Below are 18,865 nucleotides of genomic sequence, written 5' to 3'. Positions count from 1 at the left end.
GCTGAATTCCATCTCTAGAGCAGTCATCGCGCGTGTTATTTGTAACACTTTTGTTTTTCTACTGTGACAATATGTCTGCTGGTAAAAATGCCTGTTGTAGCTTTTTAAACAAAAAATACACTACTTTTCTAACTGTTTACAAAAGGCCTTGTTAGATTGTTCCATTATCTTCCTCTGCAGGTCTCACTATACTGGCTATTGATTAAAATGTGTTTGTCCGTCTACAGAGAGAGCACTGACCAACACTTGTCAGGTCTTTACTGCCCTCTAGTGGCCAGTAAAATAAATTAACTGGTGATAGTTGGATGCTTTTCTCCTCACATTCAGCCTCTTTATTTCCCATCTTTTTTTGCACAGGATGAAAACATCATGAGGTCTCTACAGCTCTTTGAAAATGTCATCTAGACCACAAGGAAGAGGGAGACGGCGCACTAGACGAAAAGCACAGACCGAGAGAAGAGAAAATTATAAATGGAGCAGGAGAAGGAGAGATGAACATGAACATGTAAAAGGAAAGGAACATATCGCGGGCCACTGAAACGAAAAATTGGATCTTTTCGAATTGCGATGGACGGTTGTCACAAAACTTAATGGAAGGCATCTTGCTGCAACAAATCTGTGGTGACCAACGTTTGGAAAAGGCCCTTTGGACCCTTTATTTGACCTCTCTGTAACCATTTACCTCGTCTCGTTCTCCCTCCTTTGTCGCTGTCGCCTCAACATTTCATGGAATTTTGTAAATACTGATGCTCTCACATTTGGTCCAATACTTTTCTGAAATTTAAATCGTACTACATTATCAAGACTTGATTTCCGCTAGGCAGCTTCGAAGTAAGATCCACCCAGTGCATACTTATACATTATACGCATTATAGTCTGTCTTCATAGCTGTTTTCATCATGAATTTATGTGTCAACACAACGAACGTGAGCAATAGTGTGAAGCATGCAAGACAGAGGCCTATTTAACGTGTGTGTGCCGTAAAACACTGGGTGGCAATATACTCGACGATGGGCATACATTTGGGAGGCCGGTCTGAGTGTCACATCTCACAGAGCTCACTCATCGGGCCTGTTTAGGTTTGCAGAGCTGAAATTCAACCTTTCGGCAGCTTGCAGTCTTTTGTCTGGTGGCAGCTTGCAGCAGTCCTCTGTACACCTACTGTGTGTGTTCCAGTGGTGTCAGTCAGTGTGTCAGTGTTGTAACGACCCGACTGTAGATATTTAACTGTTGTATTTGTGGCCTCTTAACGCCGTGTGGAATTATTCATGTCTTGTCTGCGTGTTTCTGATTCTGACTATCTGTCTGTCTTTCTGTTAAATTGGATGCAACTATTTATTCTACATGACACTCATCGTTAAATATAGAGTCCATTTAGAGGTTTACTGGTCTACAGATGCAGAGTTACACAGGGACGTGCATGTGTTTGTTTGTGGTTTTGTTGTCCTAGTTTATGTTCGCCTGGAATATGAGAGTCTTTTCTCTCGCATGTAGCTTCGTCTCTCGGGGATACCACAGTGCGTCCAGCTCAACTGGCCGTGATTCTGCCAGAGAGGAGAGTGTCTGTTAAATACGTTAAATATGTTAAATATGTTGACTCGGAGCGACCAACCTTTCACTGTGAGGGAGCGACAGGAAAGGGGAGCTGGAAGGAGGGATTGAGGAGACAGATCAGAGGAAGATGAGCGAGTAAGACAGAAGACGGGAGAGACCTTGTCACTGATTCTGAAGGAATGGAAGCCATGTTTTGAACAAGAGCACTCGTTTTGAAGATAGAGCAGGACAAAAATACTGATTTATACATGATTTACCATCATGCCCACTCACTGTGCTACCGATAGTGTAATAACAGTCCTTGCTGAGACATGCTCATCTCAAAAGTACCCAGACAGACTTCCAGGAAGACAAACAGATAGACATCTTTGAACTGTCAAAATGAAATAATGTGTGTATTGAAATATTGTATGAAATCATTATATTTATCAATAAACTTTGCAAGAAATAAAATGAATTCATGTCTGCTATATTTCACTTTGTTCCTCCATAATTTTCCTTTTTTTTCCATGGCTTAGAACTGTTGCGTAATAAAACTGTAACATTAGTTTTTATGGTGTATCATAAAGAGCATGAGCAAAAAGGGTCACAAGAACAGTTTATATTGTTATTTACACATATACAATGAAAGTACAAAAACAGTTGTACATCTGTGCCTCGATAACTGAAGGAAACACAAATAAAGCATGATAATGTCCATATGAAAGAAAAATAAACATCACCACCATCACAGAACATGCATCACTCCCTTCATTACAACTCACGGTATCTTTCATATCATCTTCACTTCTTTCCCAGTTATTTTCCTTTTATTAATGCGCTTAAAAGCATTTCTGACATATATTGTAACATTTTAGACATACTTTTCTGGGCTATGGTGGTACACCACACCTGTGTATGTACAGGTGACGGTGCGGTGCATTGTAGGTGGAGGGGGTATATTTATAAATGAGATTAGAAGAAATTGTAAGCACCAGAAAAATTAAAAAAAATTAAAGAATCTCTGAACAAGCTTTTATCTGCATTTGTCTTTTTATGTAATTTGGTAAAACACTGCAGGAGTCCTATTTAAAACATGTGTATGCAAGTAGCCTATATTATACTGTTTATGTGTTGGGCTGTATAGGTCTTGCTTTATGCTGAATGGTGCCCCCCCCCCCCCCCCCCCAAAAAGAGCCAACCCGTTCAAAGTGTTGTGTGTTGAAGACCTTCACAACACTTTTAATCGTGTCTCACTGTGGGGAACGAATTGACTAATGTAGTAATGGGGTAAATATCTGTCTCCTCTTATTTTAATACACAGAATAAGAGCATAGAGGACAATATCAGGGGGACGATACTTTTCCTGTTTGGTCTTGTACCCAAGCACAGAGTTGCGAGATTTATTCCAAGAAAGTTCGGTTTCTGCTCCAAGACAAACATCACTCACCATCATTTCAAGTCCATTTTTTCCAACCGTGGGACCCATTCTTCAGTTTCTCTGGTCCAACATTTTTTTTATCCATTGCATGGATCAAAGTAAGTCCCACTGTCCTCATGTAGGTCTAATTTAATTGATGTTTCCTCTCAGGGATAAGAGCAGATGCTTATTGATTACAGCGTCTATTCCCTCTCCTCCGCCCAGGGCTGGAGGTTCTGCAGGGCGTACAGGGAGGAGTTATGGGCGCACAGCGGATCCGACATCGTTGATTCGCTGAGGGACTTCTGGAGGGCGGACTGCTGCAGCTGGAGGATGAGGCGATTGGCCTGCTGACGCTCCGCCTCCCTTTCCTCGGCTGTTTGTCTTCTGAATTAAGACAGGAGAAGAAGAAAAACACGAATAAACAAATTAATAGATGGATAAAACGTGAAGTTATGTAAGATTAGAGGAGTGAAAATCCCCAAAAGATGAGTAAAAGAGTGATAAGTTCTTAGAATAAAAATAAAACAATGTTGAGCGATGAAAGAATGTCAATGTTTGTTTAGCATGAACAACTAGGTGAATAACAAAATATTTAGTAATTCACTAGCTATAGCCTAATAATCATAACAATTACATTTTGGTAATTTTTACGACGATTTAAAATTATCTTTATTTGTTATTATATTGCATTACTTAATTGAAGAGGACGAAAAAGAATAAGAGAGAAAAAAAGACGATAATTAACTATCAGAGCAGGTTTGTAAATGATTTGCTTTTTATGTCTAAATAGTGGGGTTCTGGTTCCGTGTCCACGGGGTCAAGTCCCAGGTAGGGCGCGAGGGGTCATGTGTAATTAGCTTTGTGATCTAACTTTTAGCTCAAGGTGCGGGCTTCTCCTGCTGGGCTGTGACGAGATGCGGTAACATGTGAAGTTGCCGTGGATGTGACGTGTCATACGAACCTCCACTTGGTCCTGCGGTTCTGGAACCAGGTTTTGACCTGTGCGTCGGTCATCTTCAGACTCTTGGCCAGGGCGGCCCGCTCGGCGCTGGCCAGGTACTTCTGCCGGTGGAAGCGCTTCTCCAGCTCGCAGATCTGAACTCTGGAGAAGGAGGTGCGGGGCTTTTTCCGTTTGGGTGGTGTCCGGTTCTGGTACGGGTGTCCTATCCGCCGCGTAACGGCGAACGGCACCAGAGCCGCTGCAAGAAAGACAGAGACAACCCGGTGAGTGGAGGACGAGATTTTCTACTGCAGCAAACTAATTCACTTCCTACTCTGTATGGAAATTCAAGGCCATATATCACAGATATCTGCCCTGTTTGACAACAATCCCCCATTTAGACTGTGTAACCCATATGTGAAATATGTGCGATGATATTTATTGTGAAATATTGGTCTGGCCAAGTAGCCTATTGAAAACAATGTCATTATAAGAAATAAACGAATACTCCTTTTATAATATCCGCCCTGCTAATTACAGGATGGCCTATTCATATGTTCTTCACATAAAGGCCTTTGGTAATAAAAGATCCTAAACGTCTTCGATTTATCCTCTTAACCTTTTTATTAAATACAGAAAACACATCTCACACACATTTTATTATGTTGGATAGTATTTTTTATTTGAGAGTATTTTTCTGTTACGTGGCTGTATAATTTCTGAAGTCAATTATTTGACAACATAGCCTACAACGTTCATTCTTAGTTATGCCACAATTTAGCCAATTCATTTAATTGTAGTTGATTTTCACTATCAGCAACAATAACAGAACAATGCTATTTGGTTCTATAAAAATAGAGCCTTATTGTAGTACTTAACTACGTTCGTATTTCTGATCTAGTAGAAATTAAATATTTAAATTCCTAAAATACCCGTCTGATGTGCGTAACTGACGCAATATGGGTAATAATAATCTGTAAATGTAGTATTTTCCATTATTTAAAAACCCTTTAAAACATGTGTCCTGTTGTCGTTTGTCTTTGTTTAAGGCCAATTAAACGTAAAACATCCCAGCTGGCTGTAAACGCCTTACACATATTCGGAAGGGGTGTCTTCAATGATTCCACAGACTTACTAATGTTTTAAACATAACAACTTATTAATGAGGGAAACCCGTTAGATATTACTGGTCTACCTGATAGTCTGTCCTTGGCGAACCGGTTTCCTATCCAGGGAAAGCATAGCCCTCCAAAACCCGGTACAGCGCCCTGAATCGGGACCGGGGGTCCCGGGGCTGTCATGGGTCTGTGGGCCGGGACTCGAATCACTCCCCGGCAACCCAGAGTCCTGCTTTCCCCGTATGAACCTGAAGCCTCCACCGGAGGCATTATACCGGAGAGGGAGATAGACAGCGCGGTGTAGGGCGCGCTGGCCCCGGTCGGGCTACCTAAACTGTAATAACCGTCCGCGTTGCTTAAATCGGATCCACTTTGTCTTCCAGACGCGCGGCCGTTTTCTGGCTCTGTACCGGCTCCAAGGATCTGATCGATGCCGAAGCTGATGGGCTCATGATGAGCCGGCTTTGGAGGAGGGCTCGGCGCGCTGGGTGCTTGCTCCATCCCCGTCGCTCTGTCGCAAAAGGACGAAGAAAACTGGAAAGGATATTTTCAGGGAGAATCGCAGCACGTTCAAACTGTACCAAAAGTAATCGCCAGTAGTGTCTCCATCGCTGTCCAGCCGTCTGCTCCGATTCCAGCGTGTCCTTGTTGTCTCTAACAGGCCTAGTTCAGAGGACTGGTTCCTCTCTACAGGCTGTGGTGAAAGTTTGATGGGCGTTTGGAGAGATGTGACGCTCTGTCCTTCCTCCTATCTCCGCGTCAAAACGCTCAGTTTAGCAGCTCCGTCCTCCTCCATCCCTCTCCACCATTCATTGGCTGGCACCAGAATGACTGATTGAATGTTAATAGATGTAGGCCCACAATTTGGCACAATAACCAATATTTCCTAGAACCACGGGCTTCAGCTTGTTTTATATATAGGCCTATGGCTAAATATGGCACCTTCTGAGTAAGTCAGTATTTTATGTTGTCGTTGTTTGTCATTATAACCGAGAGCAAGGAACACGCAACAGCGTCATGGTTATTTTTGACATGGCATGTAAAATAACCGCACAGGGTTATAGACGTCTTTGGTGACGGACATCTAATATTTGATCGTTTCAACCGACTGCTGTTTGGCCATCTGTATGTGTTCCGCTCATCCTCATAAATGTATTCACTATATAAGTTCTCGTGACAAATGATATCAGTTGGAAAAACTTTTTGCACACCTTCGGGTCTGATGAAATGATGCTTCGGCCTATTACCACTTTTCAGGCAACATAAAGTGCGCATCATTTGTCCTCTTGCTGCCTGTGTCCCCTCTTCCATCTCTATCCTTGACACATGTGGAATGTACGTGAATAATAAGTGTGCACGACAACTGGATGAAAGTTATTAGGTCGTGCTTTATAACCTGAAGACTATTCATCTTGGATGTATTATAAAGGAGTGACCAAGAGGGAAGAAATGTCGGTTTGAATATATATTATTAGAATCTCTCATCGTCCACGATTTGTAGTCAAACATGGAGGGTAATCTTTTATATGTCTTCAACATTCCCCTGCATTGTTTCTCTATGTTTTAGAGGTTCAAGTTGAAAGAAAAAAATATTACATGCTATTTCAATATATTAGTTAAAGCCTTAACTATTCACAGCTAGAATCAATATGTAAAATCATTAAACATCTACTCAATAAGCCATTCCAGTTGATTGTATTAAATATGGCATGTGTGAGTTTATTGAGACAGAATAAACCCGTTAAATCCACGTGCGTAATTACGCACATGACACCTACCGCGTCTGTCTTTAAGCAAGGACAGCAGTCTAATTGACCACTGGCAGCACCTATTGCGCATGGCAAAGCATTATGTGGCCTTATTTGTTCCTGGTAGCCAGTGCCACATTAAATGACCTGACACGGGAAGGCCATGGGCTACTTCAGATAAACTGTCCGGGCTCTGGAAGCTGCTAACCGCTCAGATTCAATGTAACGGGCGCCCAAAGTGACCAGATAATCACATTTTCACTAACTTGTCAGACAAATGCGCGTCGGGTTCGGATGCGGCAGGTGGCTCTTTCGGCTATCACATTACGGTACTTAAACAAACTAATGCCCAACATATTCATTTAGTGACAACGAGGTTTATATTTGTAGGCTTTTAAAAGATCGGTTCAACATGTTCATTAATCAGCGTTTTTTTTGTAGTCATGTGTTTTATTGTCTGAATTAATTACATTTGAGTTTTTGTTAATACTGTAAATTTGGCAACATTTAAAGCCGGCTAATTTTGTCACTGTTTCATGTTTTTGTCATAGCTATCCATTATTTAAAATGCATCCCAAATGTATTAATAATTATATGCTTATCTGAATTAAAACAATCTTAAAATAAAGTGAACTTAAATTATAAATGGTGAGGTTGTTTGCTACAAAATCACACGGAAATGCAAAGAAACTGTCGGTTAATATACATTGGAAAAAAAGAAAAAGGATCCGCATCTCGCGATTTACAATAAAGTCTTATGAAGCAATATGGGATGGGACGAGGCCCGAGGTGTTTGTTTGGCAATATGGACAGCCTCGTGTTGGCTGCTTCACCCGGCCATATGCGCGCTCACCGGTGGCTTTTGATGGGGGAGAATTGGTCTTTTATAGCTGTCATCTTTGTGGACATTTTTATGTTTCTCTTGATGCTTTGCAATAATAACGCTAATTGTGGCGCAGTTCGTCATTGCTATACAATAATATTTAAATTGATTCAATTTGTTTAGAACAATTAAAAGACCATAAGAGGAGACATATATAGATCACAACTGAATAACTGCTTTCTGTGAATGAATAAGTATTGCCCTTATCACAGAGGGAAGGCAGTCCCTCCAGCCTGCACAGCAGACGTGGTCCCACTGGTTGCAGATGTTGGGGGTTAGTAATCCGGTGTAATCCAATGATTATGAAACATTAGCTCCGACCTACCGGGATACCACCGGTTACCCAAACACCAGGAGCAGCTCCAGGCAGCTTCCCTGCATTTATTGATAGTCAGAATGTTGAAAACGTAATTTCATTGCTTCATGATTACAGCAGGAAATGTAAAAAATAATTGATGCCAAGAGTCCACTTAAAACACACATTCACACGCACCCTGCATGCACACACACACACGCACGCACACACGTACCCGCACACCCTTTACAAAGCAACCTTGAGGTTATCTCGTTTAGGCCCAAATATTTAGATGGTGTTTCTGAAAACGCCTGCAGCCCACACGAACAATTAAGAAGCGCATCAATCCTCGTTTTTTTCCTCCACATGGCAATATAAAAGCTGACACCCTGATTCCAAAAGTCTAAAAAAGAAACGACAACAAAAGAGTGAAAGAGTGCGATTTGTTTGAGAAATTACCACTTGATCTGCATAATCGGGGGTCTGGGCTGCAGCTTGGTACCCGGGGGCTGCGTTTTTATTGCGCGTCTCTTCGCTGTTATCAATTTCACCAGCGCGCCTGACTTTTTAAAAGGGGGACGAGGCCGGCTGCTTCTGAATAATGAATGACACGCTTTTATATTGTCGCTAAAGTGCCCGTGATGTTACAATATGAAAAGGCAGCGGTAAGTAATAGTGCATTTAAAGGGGATGTAGTGTATTATTATGATGTAAAAGAGAAGGAGAGAGGCGGTAGAGAGAGGGAGATGAGTAGATAGCAGCACCCGGAGAGAGAAAGAGAGAGAGAGAGAGATTGTTTTATTACAATAAGAGGAGATGAGTTTGCCTCGCAGCGAAATGGGGACCAGTTAATGAAACTTTACCGCGGCTAACGATTTCCCCTCCCTCGCTCTAAAAAAACGCCCTTATGAAATATTTAAACTATTTAATATAGGTAGTATTAAGCTGAAAGACACCGGCATCGGCCATCTGACAACATTTACAAGGCTGGGGATTTTTTAAAGTCGGGTAAACAAAGCTTTACGGCCCGCTTCCCCTCGCACATATAACATAACACGTCGTGCAGTAAATCACGCTTACGTTGAGTGCAATATAGAGAAAATGTGTTTTACTGTTGGGAGACTTGATTTAGTCTAATTTACACTTTGCTGTATACCACGCCATACATCTTCTCACACACGAGGCAGCAGTTTACAGGCTCATCCTATCAATATAAGCCTGCCTCGTCTGTAATGGGAGGGATGGCCTAGTGTGGCCCCAGTGTGGGGGGGATAGTGTTTCATATTGACATGCTCAGTGGGATTGTTGGATGAGAAGAGAGGAATGGGATCCCCCATCAGGGACTCGGTCAGCGCCATCATCATCCCTGGGCTGTCACGAGACCACTGCTCTGTGAACACAATTTATATTGAGACACTCAAAAAGCAGATAAACCATGTAAAATGTCACTGTAAATGTCAAATATATGGCTTAGCAGATACAATATTAGAGATTTTTAATTTCTAAATATGAAACTGTCATCCCAAAAGGTTCTTTTTATTAAAGGCATCATAAGTCAGGACAAAAGATTGCTGTTGAAATGTTGAAGCAGCTGATTATCAAAACATTGTGGTGGATTGTTAGATATATTCTTTCAGTTGTTTTTTTATATACAAATCAGTCATGTACGTTTTCCCCCCTGTATGTATCAGGATGCACATGTATGCCCTGATAGGTATTTGTTTTAATGGACATTGCATTCTTGTTGCACTGGAGGAACATTCTGCTTTGACTCTGTGGGTGCGTGCGTGCAGGCCAGACCATGTCAGCCTGTCTGATGGTTGAATGCATGGCTGCCTCTTCACGCTGGTTAAAAGTCAGGGAGGGAGGGAGAGGAGGATGGAGAGGAAGAGAGTGAGAAAGGGAAGTAAGTAAACCGCACAGACGTGAATTATAGGGATGGACGGAGAGCAGAGAGCAAAAACAGGATGGCAGACTGAGATGTGAGAGAAAGACTTAAAGCATTATTGGACATCATTTGGAGCTGATGATAATTGAACACATGGCTTGAGTTTGGTCAAGAGGATTCCCATAGCGTTGTCTTGTCTCTATGTGCGCTTGTACTTTTAAGAGAATCTCTGTCGATCTATTCTGAGTGCTAAGTAAAAGTTGCTCTGCTGTTTTTATGGAGACATTTTTAGTCTCTCATGGCTTCCATGGGCATCTGCCATCCACAAAATGACTGATGTAATTAATAAGTGCGTGTGTTTGCGATTGCTTTAATTAGTTATGACTGATTTATGTGCATGTGTGTGTGTGTGCCAGTGCAGGTTTGTGTTTAAGAGCAGCTGAGTGCTCCTGAACGCCCCTGGCCGTGGCGCTAATGTGTTAATTCATTACGGTTTGTAGTCAGTTGCATTGTGTCAGAGCTGTGTTTCCCGTCTCTCTCTGTCTGTGTCCTCTCCGCTTCATAAAAGCTGATTATCCAGCATGTCGCCGCTGTTCCACCCATTCTCTCCTGCCTCTTGACCTCCTCACCCCTCCTGTTGCCTGCCCGCGGGGTGCTCATGCAGGGGAGGATGTGGGGGAGGGCCAGAGGACCAGCTGCCACCAGCCATAGTGCTCTGGTGCCTGGCAGAGGGAGCTACTCCAGCCCCCTGCTTTGCTGGGCCTTCTGGCCCCTCAGGGTGGAGGGGGGGGGGGGGGCACCAGCCTCATGCCACCAGCCCCACCTGTCTGGCCCCGGGCGCAGGACTGTGACCGATTAGACACACGCTCAGTTGTGCAGCCACATATGCATATTACTGCCGGATGACCCCAAACATGTCAACTATCCTTGATTTGATCCAATGTGCTTTGAAAATATTCCATAACCTGCAGAATTCCTTTAACCTATAGAAATTCAAGCTATCTCCAATTTCAATAACAAAACATGAAAATAAAAAAGGGATATGTTTTGTACACTTGCATGTACCCGGCAATGGAACTTTATTAAAATTCTGATCCACACACAAGGATTTCCTCGAGACACATGCTCGCACACACACACAGACCAACTATACACTAGGCCCCTCGTCACACACACACACACACACACACATACAAATACACACAGAGGCACTTTGCTGTGAGGCGTGAAAGAGCGAGAGCTAAGTGAGGCCACTCCAGAGCGCTATTCTCTATATTGATTTCCCATTATCAGACCCCAGTCCCAGTGGAGTCATTAGTGCTGGGATCAAACAGACAGACAGGGAAGGAGACTAATACCAGTCACTTACACCAGCACAGGGAGATCACCTTACCTCCCTGAGGGTAGGAAGGCCAGGGAGGAGCGGAGGAAACGAGTACAGAGGAAAGGGGGGTTTAGTGGATGGACGAGTGCAACGGGCTAACAGATGGAGACGGCAACGTGGAGAGAGGGAGAGGTGGAGTTTCGCAGGGGAACTTTCATAAGCAAATGCCAGACGCTCTTCGGTCACCTTATTTGGCCGTTTGCTTTTGTCTTTAGTGCCGGAAAAAAAGTCTTTATTGCTTTTTTGCTCTCCCTTTGTTGCACTCCTTTTTAGGTACAGGCACTGTCCAAAAAACATGCTTTTGTTATTGCTTAATATAAGTTTTCATGTTTTCACCGATGGGGGATTGTTCTCTTTGTCCAACCTTGTAACGTGTAGCCAATAAAGCTCCGCCGTCCTCCTCTCTGTCAATAATTTCATGGTAAAGATGCAATGATGAATGGTTTTCATGTAGCCAGCAGCTGTCCCCAAACCAGAGGGAGCAAAAAGAGAGAGAAAAAGTGAAGGAGGAATATGAAATGTGAGATACTCATTTTGGTCCCTTGCTTTGTAATTTCTGTGGATATATTTATTCTCTATGGATTCAAGGGGAGCAATGAATTCAGAGTATGAATCAACACCATCCATCTTATTCACTTCTGCCTGCCAGTGAGCTCTAGAAGTGTTGGTCAGGCTACACACACACATTGAGAGAAACACACAGACACACACACACACACATGCACACACACACACACACACACACACACACACACAAACGGCTCAGATGGGGGTGACCCTGGCCTGACCCCCCTGCTGACCCCCAATCTGTTCCCCAACCTCACACCATGAGAGACCGGGGCACACCGGGATAGGGACACACACGCTCAAAGACACATACGTACTCGTGCACACACACATTGGCACAATGTGTGATCTGATGGATATCTCCTCAGACAGTACCATGTGTGTGGGCAGTGTGTGTCTGAGTGTGTGTGGTGCCGTACCCTCTGCCCCCTCCCACTGGTGTTAATTGATTCTTGGTGCGCTTTGCTGATTGGTGTGAGGACCCCTAGAGGCGGACCCCGTCTCCACTGATGCCCCCTCCCCATTTGTGTAGCACCTCTCTGACACGTACAGTATGTACACACACACAAACACTGATGTACAGTGTATTGTTTATCTCTAGATACCTATCCATGTCTACGAACTTAATGGCAAATGTGGGGATTGTACTTGCACTGGGGACAAAACACACACACACACACACACACACACACACGTCTTTCAGGGGTTTTTCACACCCCAGTAAAGAGGAAGCTGGCTCACTGACATGAGCAGATTGCGGATCATATGAGACAATCCACACAGAAAAAACAGTGTCTGTGTTTTACAGGAGATTCATGAACAATATAGGTGGGCAAAGGTGTGTGTGTGTGTGTGTGTGTGAGAGACAGCCGGAAAGACAGTAAGAGAGATGAATCTCCGGTTATTAATTTCCAGCCGCGGCCCCTGGGTGAGATGTTAATATAGGGCTGATTGTGACTAATTTCTTATTAATTGCCATCAGCGATTACACAGTGGCCAGTAATGTGGCTAATTTGTTGAAATGAATTTGGGTTTTCTGAGGCATTTTAATTGCTGCAGGTGGGCAGCATCCCCTGCACACTGTCGCTTTTGTTTTTCAGCAGGAAACTTTTGAAGTTGTGCTGCTGCTGTGTGTGACTAAAAGTAATGTTGTGTGAATTATAGCGCATTCCTTTAACAGTAAACAACGCTTACCGACGTCTCTTCACGTGGAGTCTTTGTATGCGTTTCTGTCTGAAGCGCACAAACACATCTTTGCAGCATCACTGTAAATGCCATTGATATGTTATTCATCAGGTTTATGCATCCCCCTCCGTCCATATATCTCTACATGTTCATGATCATTACAGTGGGGACGGAGGAACATTTAAGTGGTTGCCTTTTGTTTGTGGAATGTTTATAGCTTCCGTTAGCACAGTCTCAACGACCACTGAGGAACCAGTAGATACAAAATCCAAATCCCTCTATAAAAGAAGAGATGCCCTCTGGGCAGCCATAGCTCATAGTTGGCCTGATTTAGTGGCAGCCAGGAATCTGGGCTTGAATAAAGACAGAGAGAGCGAGGGCAGAGTGGGAGATAGAGAGAGAGAGAGGAAAAGATAGCTCCCTGTGTGATAAATAGCCCCGGCTCTCTCTATTGCATTAGCCGTCCAGGCCGATAGATTGCGAGCCCAATAGACCCAGACGTATGCGATTGGTTTCTCATATAAAAGTTGCATATTAAATTCCTTCACAGGACTATGCCCCCCAAGCCTGAAGGAAGGAACGAAGAAATGGGAGAGAAAAAGCAGAATGTAGAGAAAGGAGTGGAAGAGCACGAAAAGGGCTTTTTATGAGAGGCACAACGAAGGCGGAGATTTGGGGGAGTCGGAGTAGAAAGGGGGAAAGATAATGGCAGGAGGGAAGTAGCTTGATGGTAGAAAAGACAAATGGTGATGTCATGTATTTAATAGGTCCGCAGATATTGGGCGATGAGTGCGAACGTACGTCCATTTAATCAGTATTGCTTCCCAATGAAGATTTCTCTCTTGTTTTGTGCTCACTCCCCCCCCCCCCCCCCTGTTCTCAGCCGTTCTCCACATGCTAACGACCTCTCTAATTGTTTCCAAGCTCATTAAGATGCTGATGTTTTAATAGTAATTAATCCGTCATTTGCCGACATGCAAACACGGGCCACTGAGGTTTGTTCATCGCTGTTTCAAGACACTGATAATGCAGTAGCCAGTCAAAGGAGACAATATCCTGCTAATTTAGCTCATCACTGTTAATTGGTTGTTAAGTGCCTTTAATTACCAAGCAGGCTTTGGGAGTTAGGTCGGCAGAAAGAGGGGGATCGCTGTGATTGTCCCTGCTGCTCTTATGGATCTCGTGTAAACTTTGAAAACTGGAATAAATGACCAAAGGGTGAAAAGAGACACGCATTGACCCTGTTCTGTTTTCTATCTTCGTTGTGTCTCTCTCCTCATTTCCTTTCTTCTTTTCCTTCCTTTCCTCCATCCTCACATCCCTTCCTCCATCTCTGTCTCGCTCCCTATCTCCTTCTCCATGATATTATTAACTCATTAAGTTTTTTTCATTATTTTTAATAAAAGATGAGTTATGGCTTTAGCCTCACTGTGGCAGCATCCCCCCACACCCTCCTCCTCCTCCCTCTCTCACTTCCCCTTCAACCATTTTCTCTATCCCCCCCCCCCCCCCCCCACCACAATCCCCCATTTTCTCCTTCCTTCTTGGCCATATTGTGCCTCCTCTGATACATTTGACCCTTGAACTGCGGTTTGTGACCTCCATGTTGCTAGTTACAACCTTCTGGCCATCTTCTTTGCTCTCGCCGCACTCACTCACGTCTATCAATCATCTCTCTTTCTCATAGCGCAGAGCAGTCTTTAGATGGCATTCATAAGATTTATATGATTCATGATTCCCTCTCTTCTGTCTGTGTCTGAGAGAGAGTGTCAGGGAGAGAAAGAATAGAGGGAGGGGAAAAGGGAGAGAGAGAGACAAAGTTAGAGACTAGAGAGAGAAACGAGGGAGAGGGGCTTGTCGATGACACAGTTGAATAATGACAATATCTATGATTGATAGCTTATACAGAGCTAGCCGAGTGTGGGTACTGTATGTGTGTGTGTGTGTGTGTGTGTGTGTGTGTGTCAGAGTGAAAGAAGGAGAGAGAGTCCATATGTTTTGTCCCCCCCCCACACACATTAATCTGATGTTAAAGAAGCAATGATGAATGGTTTTCATGTCGTTTGAGCTGTCAATGGTCAAGATATGGAGACGGGGAGCAAGTGACCAGAATTACCAACGGACACATGGTGTTTATGTAGGAACAGAGGGACTGAAGGAGATGAAAGCCTAATAAATGTATTTAAGTAAGAGAGACTGAGCACAGATAAGACACACTCTCTGATTTATTAACTACTCTGGTTTTCAACCATGAATCCCCTGAATGAAACATTTACTGCATCTGTTTGTCATTGTATTTTCCCTGTGATTCAGTTTTTAAAAAGCCTTTTCAGAGGCACTTAAATGATGCATTTTTTGTTATTAGGTTAATAAATACTCACTGCTCCGTACCTGGAAAGAGTTGTAGTAGTTGAAGTAATCCCTTCTCGTGCTGCTTAAGCAGTTCAAGTCAAGTTAAAGTTAAAATACCAGTCGTGTGGAATTCTTCTCTGTGTTTTGAGTAACGCTTGAGCGATACATCCTGGTCATCACATTTCTGTATTTTTCCCAACACTAAAAGAAAAGCTAAACCATGAAGAAATGGCCACAGATCCTTCTGTTTAATGACAGCACCCCCAAAAAGGACATACTGTTATTGTTCTGTTGCTGGTAAATGATGCATGTTGAAATTACTGCAATATTACAACAATCCACTGTACTCAGAATACAACCTTCAAGACAGAAAAGTGCTAAATACGAGATTGGGAACATTTCTATAGTCTCTCAACAGCTTTCAACATGGCAGCGGCTGAGCTGGCGGCTCGTGGTTAATTGTGCTGACAGTGCTAAACAGGGAAAACTACGGAAAAAGTGCAGATAGATCTAACAATGTTTACCCGAAGGGCAACTGGTTGGTGGGGGCTACACCCGATCGATGGGATGGCGTTTTCAGCTGAAACCGCCATGTGACAGCAGTGCAGAGTGGTGGCCGTGAGCTAACCAGCGGGGTTTGCTCACATGTGACGTGCAGGAAAGCACGCGTGGCCGGCTACGTCCACAAAGAAAGGAGACGCTCAGATTACAGCACACAGAGAGGAAGAGTTCATTCTCTGCTCAGGTAGACATTGCCCCACATATTTTTATATCGAAAATAGTTGTTTGCTGCTAATGCTCTGAATTCCTTATCGTGCACCTCTTAGCCGATAGTCATAAAGTTTCTTAAATATGTACACTTAATTCTCTTCACTAATTGCGCTGTGGTATGTGATGTAGGTCCTCTGTGGATGCTGGTGAAGCTCAGAGCGGTGCCATACAAACGTCCGTTTTCTTTCAGGCGGCCATGTTTTCCCTGGAAGATGCACTGGGCTGCATTTTGATCGCAAATCAAGAATACTGCATGGATTGTAGCATATGTATATATTAGGGCTGTCAGTGTTAACGCGTTAATCTATGCGATTAATTTGGCCGCGTTAACACACTAAAATATTGTAACGCAATTAACGCAACTTTGTTTACTTCCGGCGTGCCTTGAAGTTTTTACACTCCCCTGAGTACGGTTTGACACTGTTTCCGTTTTTAAAACAATTATTTCTCCGTGAAAATAAGGATCATAAATCAGTTTAACTCGTGGATGAATCAGTCGGGTTTCCTCCTGCTCCTCCTTCCTCCCGTCTCCCCTCTGATACACAGAGGAACGAAGGGGCGACGTGTCGGGTGACGCGGCGCGGAAAGAACTCGTCACACGAAACCTTCAACGTGATTGGTCAATCCGTTTGTCTGTCAACATTTTGCGAAAAAAACAACCAATGAACACTCAGTAAATCACAAAGGACCTCCCACCACACAGGGGAGGCTCATTAGCAGCCTGTCAGTCAGAGAAGACAGAGACAATGTGCCTCAATATATAGAGAGCTGAGATTGTTCTGGAATGTTTGATGTATAACACGTGGGGATGTGTCATATGAAAACGCCTTTAAAAGGTGAATTTACATTTTTTTTGTAAAATGGAGAAAATGCCCCCAGCCTCCAGAGGGTTAACGTGACATATTTGAATGTCAGTCAGTTATCAAGGCCACTGGTTCTGCTGCTGTTCAATGTTAAAGATGACAGGACCAATGGGGTCTCAATATACTTCTTTTTTCTTACTAATCTGATGTTTCACTGAAGAAACAATTTATCATCCATGATATTGAATACCTCGCTGGCACTTTATATGTAGGAGCCTCTTTGAAAACACAGCTCTGTGTGAAGTTTTGTCTTTAAAAAGAAGAAGAAAAAAACTTTTAATCGCGATTAATGAATTTCAAAATGTGCGATTAATTAGTTTTTTTTTAATCGATTGACAGCCCTAGTATATATATATATATATATATATATATATATATATACTGGGAGGAGACCCCGGGGAAGACCCAGGACACGCTGGAGAGATTACATCTCCCGGCTGGCCTGGGAACGCCTCGGGATCCCCCAGAATGAGCTGGAAAATGTTGCGGGAAGTCTGGGTCAACCTGCTGGGTCTGCTGCCCCCGCGACCCGACCCCGGAATAAGCGGATGAGAATGGATGGATGGATGGATGGATATATATATATCCAACGCGTTATTTTTCATATATATATATATATTAGTGCTGTGAAAAATAACGTGTTAACGCGTTATGATTAAATTACAGGATTAATTAGTTTTGTTTTTTTAACGCATTTAACGCATGCGCAGAATGAGCTTCCAATATACCTCTTCAATCTGAACTATGTCCCGCTCTAATGCAGACGGTCGTGCTGTTCATCGGTAATGATCCTTCTGCAGGTTCACCTCCGGAAACCTTGTAACGACTTTTACTTCCTCTAGATCAGGGGTGCTCAATACGTCGATCGCGACCTACCATGCAGTCGATCGCGGCGTAGTATTGGGAGATCGCATGACATTTAAAAAAATTGGCCCGCCCCCCTGAAATCTCGGCCAGCACGTCTTGATTCTTTTATTAAACTAAACAGCTGTTTGTTGTTGATCGTCTCTACACAGCAGCATGTCACTCTGTCTCTACGTGTCTCGTTAACACTTCTCGGCTCGCGGGCCGCAGAGCTGTGTGCGCGCATCGGGCAAAAAAAAAGTCACTTGCAAAGAGCTGTCAATCTGTCAATCCTTTCCGTGTCCGGGCCGGGTGAGGTTTCCCGTGTTGAGTCAAATTAAGCCGCAGGCTCCACTCCTGGTGGTGCCCTTCCGTCAATTCCTTTAAGTTTCAGCTTTGCAACCAAAGACTTTGGTTTCCCGGACGCTGCCCGGCGGGTCATGGGAATAACGCCGCCGGATCGCTAGTTGGCATCGTTTATGGTCGGAACTACGACGGTATCTGATCGTCTTCGAACCTCCGACTTTCGTTCTTGATGAATGAAAACATTCTTGACGAATGCTTTCGCTTTCGTCCGTCTCGCGCCGTCCCAAGAATTTCACCTCTAGCGGCAAAATACGAATGTCCCCGTCCGTCCCTTTCATCATGGCCCCAGTTCATGAAGAAAACCCACAGAGTTAGTTTGCCTCAGCAGCTGCTAAAGGAAGACTATAGGGCCTTTAGATTGTATCATGGTGGAGTTAATGGTTGACAAAAAAGAGAAAAATGTTCTGTTTAAACATTCTGTTTGGGATGAAGATATATTAATGTTCCATATGGAAGAGAACTGAATAAAAAAAAATGTAGAAATGTATATATCCGTCTTTTATCATAAATCTTTATGTTCTCACAAAAATATACCGAGAATATCGGTAATATGTGATTAGTCATGATTAATCCACAGAAACCTGTGATTAATTTGATTACAATTTGTAATCGTTTCACAGCCCTAATATATACAGGACTGTCTCAGAAAATTAGAATATTGTGATAAAGTTCTTTATTTTCTGTAATGCAATTAAAAAAACAAAAA

General features: G+C 43.3%; 2 protein-coding genes across 4 annotated transcripts in view; one reads left to right on the top strand and one right to left on the bottom strand.

Annotated features, from left to right (window-relative positions):
- Window positions 1-2,567, top strand: part of LOC130209591 (Kv channel-interacting protein 1) — a 51,295-nt gene extending 48,728 nt beyond the window's left edge. For all 3 annotated transcript variants that reach the window (XM_056439343.1, XM_056439342.1, XM_056439344.1), the window contains exon 8: window positions 358-2,567. In XM_056439343.1, the coding sequence (XP_056295318.1) occupies window positions 358-405 (48 nt within the window). In that variant the 3' untranslated portion in view covers window positions 406-2,567. The remainder of the gene's footprint in view (window positions 1-357) is intronic.
- Window positions 2,568-3,156: 589 nt separating this feature from the next.
- On the bottom strand, window positions 3,157-5,515 carry LOC130210025 (T-cell leukemia homeobox protein 3-like). Its single transcript, XM_056440015.1, has 3 exons — window positions 5,092-5,515; window positions 3,918-4,155; window positions 3,157-3,340 (listed from the first exon to the last, which is right to left on the bottom strand). Exons 1-3 carry the CDS (start codon window positions 5,513-5,515, stop codon window positions 3,157-3,159), a joined length of 846 nt encoding a protein of 281 aa, XP_056295990.1.
- Window positions 5,516-18,865: the final 13,350 nt, after the last annotated feature.

The sequence above is a fragment of the Pseudoliparis swirei genome, chromosome 19 (assembly GCF_029220125.1).
Source record: "Pseudoliparis swirei isolate HS2019 ecotype Mariana Trench chromosome 19, NWPU_hadal_v1, whole genome shotgun sequence".
In the NCBI taxonomy this organism is placed as follows: domain Eukaryota; kingdom Metazoa; phylum Chordata; class Actinopteri; order Perciformes; family Liparidae; genus Pseudoliparis; species Pseudoliparis swirei.
Note: the sequence above shows the minus strand (reverse complement) of the source record. Positions and strands in the feature narration are given on the sequence as shown.